This window comes from Cottoperca gobio, chromosome 14 (genome assembly GCF_900634415.1).
Source record: "Cottoperca gobio chromosome 14, fCotGob3.1, whole genome shotgun sequence".
In the NCBI taxonomy this organism is placed as follows: domain Eukaryota; kingdom Metazoa; phylum Chordata; class Actinopteri; order Perciformes; family Bovichtidae; genus Cottoperca; species Cottoperca gobio.
The window spans coordinates 7,329,373-7,340,080 of record NC_041368.1 but is presented as its reverse complement, the minus strand read 5'-3'; the positions used below and the strand labels follow the sequence as shown (position 1 = coordinate 7,340,080).

Sequence of the window (10,708 nt, the reverse complement as noted above, 5' to 3'; positions counted from 1 at the left end):
CTGTCTTAACTGGTATTATTGGACCAATACTATTTCTGTAGCACACACACATTTAAATAATCAAATCATAATAACTCTAAAGCATAATAATAATAATACATACATAATAATCTAAATTGATAATATAATATTCATGGATTTTTTATGGATGCTCCTCAAATGTTCCTTGTGTTGGACAAACTATTTGACTGAAAAAACAAGATGTTTTTTGCTCTCGACCATTCATAAAATGTTCTTTTACCTAAGAGAAAATAAAAAATAAAATAAGAAAACATTGGTGAAACCCAGAAATCAATGGGTACTTACAAAATAGGAACAAATTATCTATATGAAGAAAAATAACATTTGTTCTTATATCACTTCCTGTATGAGGCCCATTGTGTAAATGAAACTGCACAGAAGAAGGAAGAAGCACCAAACCCAGATTTAGATTCCATCATATTCCATTAAATCCACATCACTGAGGTTGACAGATCAGTAAATTAAAGTGCCATGGTGAGGGGACTACTGAAGCGACCAGTTTTACTTCAATTTGAAACCCATAGACTTAAAACTAGTTTGTGATATAGTGATCATATTATAAATTCACTTATTTTTTAGACTTGAAATGGCATTTTGATTTGTGAAGGAAGGTGTAGTACTATGAGTTGGGAAAGGTGGGCTAATATTGATGTTCTTATTGCTTTAGTGCATATAGGAACTCAAAAGACTCCGCTAAGGTTTAACTACTAAATGTGACAGAAACAGGCCTTTACATTTTTCACAGTTCACACAGTAAAATGATGCCACTGTTGTTTATGGACAGCCCTTCAATATGACACTGACCAATCACTGATGTACAGAGTATGACATCATATATTGAGGTCAAACAAAATGCCGAAGTGCTTGATTTTTATTTCCACCTGGGAGAAGAGGCAAACACGGATTTTTGTCACATAACACAAGTCATATGTAATGATGATTATTCAGGTAAAAGCAGTAACAAGTATTTCTGGACTGCTTTACTAAAATAATATGCAATAGCATTAACTGCAGCCATGATTTAACTGACTTTCTGGTACGCTTTTGTGCTGCATGGCAACACGACCAATAAGTTAATATGAGATTCCCTAAGCCACTGTATCACAAGTTCTAGTCTGAAGATACTGACAGCAGATCTTTAAACAGTCACTTGTTAATGATGCCACAGCATGTTACTGATTGCAGTCTCTGGAGGTGAGCGGGTCTCTGTGAGGAGCCTGTGACATTGTCTGCGCTGATGAGCAACACTGAAGCTCAGACGAGGATGTAACCATGTAAGAATCAGGCCTGATTTACATGTTGAATAACGATAAATTAATATGCATGTTTTTTATGGGACTGTTGCAAACATCAATCTGTTGCAGTTCTGATGTCAGTTGGTGAGTGTAGTAGCTTCGTACAGGCCAGAGTGGAGACTTTTATGGATACCCGTAAGGTGAAAGCTCTTTTGAAGTTATTACCTTCTGAAATGAATCTGCCAAAATATGAAGTGGTTAGACTTGACCAACAAACAAAACAAATCCCTTTAGGAGGGCCTGACTGTGGCCTGAATACAACAGGACAAAATAATTATTCTTTCAGCTACAGATATTAGTTGTATTGATGTTCTCATTTAACTCGAATAACCGTATTTCCCAAAATGTCAAACCATTGCTTTTAATGGATTTGTAGAGAAACATCATACATGTACGTATTTATGAAAATCGCACAAGGTTAATTGTTTGCTGTTAACTGGGGGGAATTCTTTATTTGTGAGCAGGCTATGACTGTGAAGCCTGAGATTGCTAGTTATCTGCTCCTACACAGAGTGAACAGGTGGCAGGTTGATTTGTTCAGTTTGACATGTCTTCATCCAGCCAGCATGTTGCAGTGTGAGCGTACAGACCTTTTATTATCATCAAATATGGCAACACAGATCAAAGGGAACCAAAATAAACCCAAGAAAAAGAGCAGCTTTCCTGTCTTTGATGATGAAAGCACACATCCACGAATGCGCTGTACTCTAAATATAGCATTTAATCATGCTCTTTCTAATTCTGGCATCCATTCAGACTATATATTTCACAATGAGAACATATATTTCGTCAGTGTCTTGATTGGAAACCATCTTACACAGCATGTTTCTATATAAAGGATACATCCCTATACAATATTTTTTCAGTTCAGCTTTTCAGTGGCTAACATGTAAGTTCTTATTAGATTTTCCAAAACATGACTAATAAAAGAACTGCAAAAGTGAGTGGGTTTGAGCTATTAATAAGATAAGAGCAAGAATTACTATTACAATAAACAGATTTAACTTTAGAGACAATCCCTTCGGTATGAAGTAATGATGGGAAATAAATCAAAATGGATCTGAACAATTCAACAACTCATGAAACTTTTCAAGTTTTCAAAATGGTGCAATAATCCAATTTATTTAACGCAGTTACGGAACATTTTTAATTGTGTAACATGTATCATTGTAATGGAGCTATTTCCCCATCATTAGTGCATAATCAATGGCCAGAGGTTTTACAAAAGTGGGAGTTTGGAATGGAAACGTGTCACTAGCACTTTGGGCTGCAATTCTTGTATAAAAGGTGCTATACAAATAAAGCTTATTATTATTATTACAACAAATTGCTTCAAGAGGCAAGATGTAAACTGCCTTGAATCTCTCTCTCATAATCAGTTAATTTTGTAGCACCCAAAGACACTGTGGTACGTATCATTTTGCCGTTGATTGTGTCTATTTATGCGTGTTTTTCCTACATGACATGCTTTACTGCCAAACATGAAGATGCATCTGTGCTGTCAAAGGCAGACTCACAGAGCTTGGTTTCTTGCTGCACACACAAGGTCTTATAACGGTCACTCATCCAACTTGAGCAGTCTGATGAGTAGCTCGCTGATGAGGACTCCAGCAGAGAGGATGATGAACATGAGCAGCACAGCGAGACCACGTCGTACCACCAGCTGCCTGACTGAAAGAGCCACGTCATCTGAAGTCTGCTGACCTGCATCATGCGCTTCCAGCGGCCCCTCCGCTGGACTCAAAGAACTGGATTGCATCTGGGCCTGTTTCTCACCAGAGTCCAGGACTGTGAGGGTTTTTAATTCATGATTAGTGTTAGTTGTGCAATAGTTCCCATAAAAGAAGACGTTGATATGTAGCTGTAGGTAAAATAACAAATAACTTGTGTTTACCTTTTCTTTCTATCGCAAAGATCTTGTTCCTCTCTGTAATGTGGACTCCTGCTCTCCCCAGCGCCTATTCAAAGATATTTAAAACAACAACTATCAGATATTTTATACTTAAAAGACACAGAATAACAGGTTTCAATATTAGTAACACATGCCGCCCACATTGTTGAATTTGCACTTTTTTTGTGCAAATTTGCACTTTTTTTTCAACTTCAACATGTCACTCACCTCTTCAGTGACCTTCGTCCAGTTTAGTTTACACAGGTAAACTATAAAAAACGTGGACTGTATCACCACACTAATTAAAAACCCCGACCACAGCCCTAACAGAGATGGAACGAGGGCAGTTTATCAGTTTGAGTGGAAATACGATTACATTTTCACTTAATGTATACATATTTTATCTATCCTCACCTACAATGCCCATTTTGACAGGAAACATTAAAGACACTCCAATGGGGAACCCAATGAAGTAGAAACCAACCAAGTTGCACACAGCACCAATCATTTGCTTCCCTGCCCCCCTGACAATACCTCCGGTCACAGCCTGTGGAAGTTAAACAAAGAGAAATCAAACATCTCGGCCAACAAGTCTAGTTTATTTAGCTCGGCAAAGAGATAAACTGCGTGGCAAAGGTTCTCACCGCAAAGGCCTCAGCAACATGGATGAAACCGTAGATCTTCATGACATCGGCCACCCTCTGAATAATGTCTCTAAAAGCAAAATACAATGTGTGTTTGTATTTGCATTTATATTATGTGAGAGGAAGAGTGTAAAGTCAAAATATGTTTTTGCTTAGATTAAATAACTGCATGTCTTTGATAATAATGATGCAAAAAACAAGTTTACTTTGCTGTCAAGGGTCAGTGTCCTCTGAAGTTAATACATGATGAATTGCACTTTGACATGAGCTCTGTGTGTGAGAGTGAAAATCTGTACTTACTTCTCTGTGGTGAAAATGTAACCAACCACATCCTTAAACACAACAAGACACGCTCCAATGAAACATGAAACTATAGCTGGATTGGACAAGAAAGACATGTGATTAGACAAGGATGGGAAATATATAAAATCATAACGTGGATTAGCATATATTTTACAGAAGACAGAAGACTTTATAAAGCCATTCTAGTAGCAAATAAAAAATGGACAAACATGGCACATCTATAACATAACTCCACATAGCAGCCATTGCCTCCCCTATTGGTACATGGTGGTGGAGATTTGTCAGGCTACATATTTAATTCATACATGCACTGATGAGGGAGACCTTGCTGGACAGCTTGGCTTGCTCTGTGTTCCCAGCACCAAGAGCATTTCCAACCCGAACACTGGCAGCAACAGAGACACCCATTGGAAACTGTGGTGGACAGGATGAATCGAAAAATGCAAACATTCATTTCAAAACACCAAGATTCTTGGTTATCGTCCTATGGATCAAAAATCACTCAGATATCTTCACAAATATTTAATTAGCATACATTGTTTTCTATTACATTATCAAATACAATGTGTAAGGCAGTTACCATGTAAACGATAGCAGCCAGTTGATAAACTATAGACTGAGCTCCCAACTCAACCTCACTGATGATGCCTGCCAGGAAACCTGCAATCTCATACAGCCACCACTCCAGACAATGCATCAGCATGCTGGGGATGGCCAGGTTGAGGAAAGGACCCCATTCCTGCAGGCAGTCTACTGACCAGCCTAATAACAGGAGGTACAATTGATTCAGTGAAATGTATTTATACATAGTAGACACGTTATAGTCCTACGGCCATTTCCCTAAAGAACAGTGAGACTTCTTTCACTGACTACAATGCAGAACTGATCCAAAACTCTCATCCATTGGTGTGATTTGTGAACATTGCATGAAGAGTCTACAGACATGCTAGCAACTCTGTGTTGCTGTTCTTAGGCTCAGTGGTGCTTTGAGCCAAATGCCTACGTCAGCATAACACCCGCAATGACAATTGTAACATGCTGATGTGTATTAGGTTTTGTCTAACATGTTTAGGCCTACTACCTTCGATTAGTGTTACTGTTACTATTAATTAGCACCGAATTACAAAGTTCTTCGCAGAAATTCTTCATTTTACAATCATAAGCAAGTAACGGTCAAATGAAAGGTTAAGCTAAAGGTAGTTTAATAAACTTGACGCACCATTCCATGTAGCTTTGTGCAGTCCCCTGGAGCAGATGTGCACAAATAAGAACACAGCCAAGGAATACTGTGAGATGGCATTGGCAGCTGCAGATCCACTTTAGTGGCGACACAGTTAAACAACAAAAAAGGTAGAAAAAAGGTCACTCGTACAGAGAAGTCCTAAAATAAAGCCTCCAGATGACTATGAACAATGACTATTATGCATACAACATCTTTACTCTAATTTATAATCTGATTGGATTATAATTTCTAAAGATTATGACTCAGTTAAGGAGTACACTATTATGGGTGTACTTACGTGACCCCAAGATCCAGATGGCTGAGAAAGATGTAGTTGATTATTACGTTTAAAATGTTCCCCATGGCTCCAGATATCACCTGAGGCCACATGATGCCCTGCGAGCCAAAGTAAACTGTTTTTAAAACACTGGCTGTTTCAACACACCAGTTCACCCGCTGCTTGTTACTCTCTCACAGGACACGCTGCTGATCTCATTACAGACCACAAAATGATCTCATTACAGACCAACTTTCTGTCATTACTTAGTTTCACACCAGTGGTCTTAAAGTCATTAAACACACCTGATTCTGAAGATACCTCCCCTGCAGCTGGTACATGAAGGCAGCCTGTAGAATCCAGCATGAGGCAATGAATGAGGTCAATTAGATCAATAATGCAACACTACAACCATTCAATACAGCGTGGATGGAGATACAAAACACATTTTATGAAAAAGGAGGAGGTTGAACTCACTGGCAGAGCAGGCATAAAGATCTTCACATACAGCTGTGAGAGTCTTTATAGTAGACAGGAAAAAGGGAAAATTTTGAATACGTGCAATTAATTATACAGAATAATTTGATTCATGAGTAATATGTGTATTTATAGCATGTGTTCTCTGTTTGTGCTATTGTGATGCACTGATTTTGAAGCGGAGAAGGTTCACCTGGCGACCTCTGCGCTCTGCCTGACAGCCAGCAGAATGGGCTGAGTGTTAATGAGGACGGCCCAGCAGGGGAAACAGGCCAAGAGCAAAATCAAAACTCCCCTTTGGACTATCACTCCTACACGCTTTAGGTTACCACTCCCATATGTCTGCAAGAAACGGGTCAGAATAACAAGAAAATGAAATAACTCTTACTCATGTGCAAGACAAAGTGTAATTTGACACAGGAAAGCAAATCTGGAAGAGAATACTGTGCACACAGCAGTAACTGGTCAGGACTGACCTGGTCGTATAAACAAGATGAATACCTGAGATATGAGAGTATCACATGCTGAAGCCAAACCACAGCCAATGGAAATACCTGTGACATTTATTACCTGTATTGAAATGAGAAATGATTAGACAACGTCTAGAAAGAAAAGAAAACACAGATTCATACTTGGATGGATAATTAAAATAAAATAAATTCAAAAGTCACACCATTAAAGAGAGTTAAGAGAATGCCAAAAAAAGCTGAAGCTAAACTGTATTGAGATCTCTCACCGCTATCGCTAACGCCACCCCCGCCAGCTCTGTTTTCCCCAGGTGACCGCAGAACACCATGCTGACGAAGCCGATCAGGAAGCTCATCATCTGTGAAATAACCTGAAAAACAAAATCATGCTCCTTCGTTTGCATAACTATAAAGACATGAATGAACCAAACATGAATGAAACATTAAACTCCATATAAGCACATACAGTAGCTCATGGAGTTATTGTTATTCATTCATTGGCAGCTGACATGTGTTATTCCTTGGTTTTGCTGCAGCTCCTTTGTATTTCTAAATGTCTTTACTACTTTTTCTTTCTAGTTCCAGTGATTACTGGTGGAGGTTTTTGACAGCCTTTGGCATCAAAAGGTTTGCACAAAAGAAAACTAAATGTCCTCATCTATCAAGTACTGGATTTGTGCAGTGAATGGAAGTCAGCGAAAAGTGGATACATGCTGAACTTCCTTTTTCCCTCACAAAGTTATAATTTTCTGTTCAGGAGACACTTGCAAATGCACCTTATTTCAATGGTATATTGAAAATATTGTTTGAAAAATAGCTCTGATTTGGTATATCAAGTTTAAGGATTTGAGTTGTTATATATACTGTTTATACAAGAAATTGTAAGGGATTTAAGGTTTACTTTTGAACATGTAAAACATCACAAGTGCTAATTGAGTGGAGCCAACATATTACACTGTATTTGTCTGATAGTTGAGCTAGTGATGCCTCTAAGGCATTTATTTAGGTCAGTGAGAGGGTGTAATCTGTTTTAGTTAAAATGCTGCCACACTTTTATCACTATCAGGCAATTCTTTTTCTAATTAGTCCCAATGGTTTGCAGTTATTACCCTGTTAATTACTGTTATAATAAAGCAGGTGGCAAATTGAAAAGAAATACTGGTACAGCACAACCCTCATGTTAAAAGTAAAGCAATTTAAGCTTTTTTTAAATTAAAGACAACTCAGACATATTCACTTTTACCATGGTAATAAGTGACCTACACGGCAAACTACTCTAAATAATAGCTGGTTTTAATAATATACAATCCTAACTCTGTGTCCTGCAGTTAATATGATTCACACTCAATCATTCTGAATATTGTTGCAGACTTAGTAACAATGTTTCTTACCACGGGCCCAGCCAGTTTTAAAAACTGAACTATTTCATTCTTGAAGTCCACAGGTACGCAGAGTTTGATGCTTTTCAGGCAGGGTCCGCAGCATGAGTCAACACTGTGAGCAGCAGGAGAAGCTGATTCTTCTGTTTTGGACTTTCCATGTACTCCTCTACTTGTGATTTTAGCTAAATCTTCCATACTGAAATTAGATTTGGCAGAAAACAGAACTCAATGCCAAACTGAATGATCGTACAGTACAATTCTCCTCAGACACAGACAAGAAAGCTGGGAGTAATCAATAACCAATTACCTGGGTAATAATCAATAGCCAAAGTGACGTCCGCTCACTTTATTCTCTGTCTCTGAGAGTGGGCACACAGTGTGCTGGGGCATTGCTACAACTCAGATCTCTCCAACCCCGACCCATCAACAAGTTGAACACTCCCCTTAAAATGGTGCCAGAATGCAGCTAGTTGTTTATTCCTGGCTGTTCTGCAGTGCCGCAGATCTTCACTGTTTCAGCAAAGTTCAAAGGAATTACATTGTGTGACTACACACTGTATGAGCAACAAACTGGGCATTGATGGCAGGTGGAATGCCACAGACAATTTTACTGTAGAGAATAAGGTAGGAAAGTTTAAAGGAAAAGTGAAAGATAACTAACATTATAGGTAAATGATACATTATCTTTGCAACTAGTCATGTAACGTAGAGGTTAAAATAATAAAATGATACTGTCACCGGTCATAGAGGCTTAGCCTGCTGAGGTATCTGTAGAGGCGGGTGATCATTCTCTGCAGATTTCTTACTACACTAGTAACCACATTTACATTAAACATAATCATCAGACTCCTTGCTAAAATAAAAATATTGATTAGAGCAGCTTTAAAGGGACTATAACTTATATTTCACAATAACAATGTACCAAAAAAATGTGAAAACAATGTTACAAAGTGAAAGGGTTCGCTTGTAGTGTTTAACCTACAGAGAATTATCACCTGACTCTGCAGCTCCCGCTGGCTTTACTGAGCTCCATAACGAGGTTCTGCTCGTTGTTTAGCTCCATAGATCTCTACCTGCTCAGCACCAAACAGCACAGTTATTGCTCAACTGGTTCAGAATAATCCTGGTTTTAGATCTTCTGATGAAAACTAACAAACTCTTTTGCTGTCGGCTGTCAAACTATTTCATGACTGCAGAGAAAAAGAACCGATGTTGTGTGTCTCACTCAGAGATTTATTTCCCCCCTGAATCACTCTGTGAGTCTGTCCCTGTAGAACAGCACACATGTATGTATCCTGTCACCTCCTCAATGTATATTCCTTCTCCCATAGTAACACCTCTCAGTGAGGTTCCGCTCTCTGGTTGCGGCTATGAGAGCCTTCCATCGGGTGGTGCTGTTTTGCTCTTGTTGAAATTCAAACGCTCAAAATTTCAGGTTGCTTCACTGAACTTTGAATGGATTTCTGATCATTTAATCAAATAATATAAACATTTCTTTCTCCTTCAGCTGATTACAGTTAACACAGCCAAGCATCCCTGCAACATACTGTCGAACATATTGTCAAACACTCAGTTCATTTTTGCAGTTTGAACTGTTTTCTTTGCCCCGGGGGCCAACAGGAGAAGGGAAGAGCAGAGAAGAGAAAAGGAAATTAGCGGAGGCTAACGGGAGAGGAAGGAGGTGACACCTAGTGTAGGCTCTCATTCATTTACCTGGTTCAGTGATGCAGCAAGGCCCACCGGGTCCACCCACCCACCAAATTGTATTCCTCCTGCTCCCCCATCCTAACCACACGCACAGAATCACACACACACACACGTAAATATGTTCCACCAACCAGCGGGTTCGGCGTCCGCCGTGACGTCACACTGCAGTTCTTCTCGGGCTCCACTGGATGACAGTGGCAAGTCACCGCTTACACATGATCAGCCGTCATTCTTAATGGCGACCAGTCAGAGTGTGTGTACGTGAGTGCATTTGTATATGTGTTTGTGTTTGTGTGCATGTGCGTTTGGGTGGGGTTCGCGCCTGATGGGAAGCGATGGGGTATTGAGGAGGTAGAGAGGGCTTATTGGAAGGGGTAGGTGGTTTGATGGAGGTGTAGGAGGCGGGGGTGGGCAGTAAAATCACAAATGAGAGGAAATTGTTTTGAGTCACAGCAGATTTGGTCGAGTGAGATAAGGGCTGATGACGGTGGCGGTGGTGTGATTAGGATTAGGGTGGGGGGGAGTAGGGGGGTTTGTAGGGAGTAGAAGGTGGTGGTGGTGGGGGGGTAGTGGGTGAGTGTGTGCATGGAAGAAGGTTCTGGGAGGGGTGAGATTTGCACGCACAGTGTCACGGGGTGTGTGTGTGAGTTAGGGTGTGTGTTTATCTGTGTGTGTAGGTTGTGATGACTATGAGAGAGGGGAATTGAGGGAAAGATGAGGAGATGGGTGGTTTAGATAATGGCGGACAGAAAGAGCGGACGAGGGCAGAGCGTGTCACGCAGAAAGATAGAGTGCGATGAAATAAGAAAGAGTGAACGAGACAAAAGAAGTGAACATTTGATAGAGATGGAAAAAAAGGGAGACAGTTTGGGGTGGGGTGGGGGCGGGGTGCAGGCCGTGGATGAGAGGATGGATGAGGGGAGGGACGTTGAAAGAGTGCCAGAGTGATTTTTCGACGTGTTCTCTTCCCTCCTTTGTTAGTTACGTTGTTGGTAGCTTTGGCGGCTAGAGCTTTAGGAGGT

The 10,708-nt window shown here is 40.0% G+C and overlaps 1 protein-coding gene across 1 annotated transcript; it reads right to left on the bottom strand.

The window, feature by feature from the left end:
- Positions 1-493: 493 nt before the first annotated feature.
- Positions 494-8,382, bottom strand: LOC115019321 (multidrug and toxin extrusion protein 1-like). The gene is made up of 17 exons (XM_029448819.1): positions 8,287-8,382; positions 7,989-8,175; positions 6,867-6,968; positions 6,632-6,700; positions 6,324-6,472; positions 6,131-6,173; positions 5,959-6,003; positions 5,675-5,772; positions 5,374-5,471; positions 4,735-4,916; positions 4,460-4,568; positions 4,152-4,227; positions 3,852-3,921; positions 3,622-3,754; positions 3,436-3,530; positions 3,211-3,274; positions 494-3,104 (listed from the first exon to the last, which is right to left on the bottom strand). The coding sequence occupies exons 2-17, from the start codon at positions 8,172-8,174 to the stop codon at positions 2,875-2,877; spliced, it is 1,749 nt and encodes a 582-aa protein (XP_029304679.1). The 5' UTR covers position 8,175; positions 8,287-8,382; the 3' UTR covers positions 494-2,874.
- Positions 8,383-10,708: the final 2,326 nt, after the last annotated feature.

What these genes read in the sequence shown, in the direction of transcription:
- LOC115019321 (XM_029448819.1), bottom strand. Translation starts at nt 8,174, where the DNA reads ATGGAAGATTTAGCTAAAATCACAAGTAGAGGAGTACATGGAAAGTCC. An exon ending in GCACAAAGCTACATGGAATG is followed by an intron (nt 4,917 to 5,373) that starts GTGCGTCAAGTT and finishes TCCTGTTATTAG; the next exon opens with GCTGGTCAGTAGACTGCCTG. An exon ending in TACATTTTCACCACAGAGAA is followed by an intron (nt 3,922 to 4,151) that starts GTAAGTACAGAT and finishes TTTTGCTTTTAG; the next exon opens with AGACATTATTCAGAGGGTGG.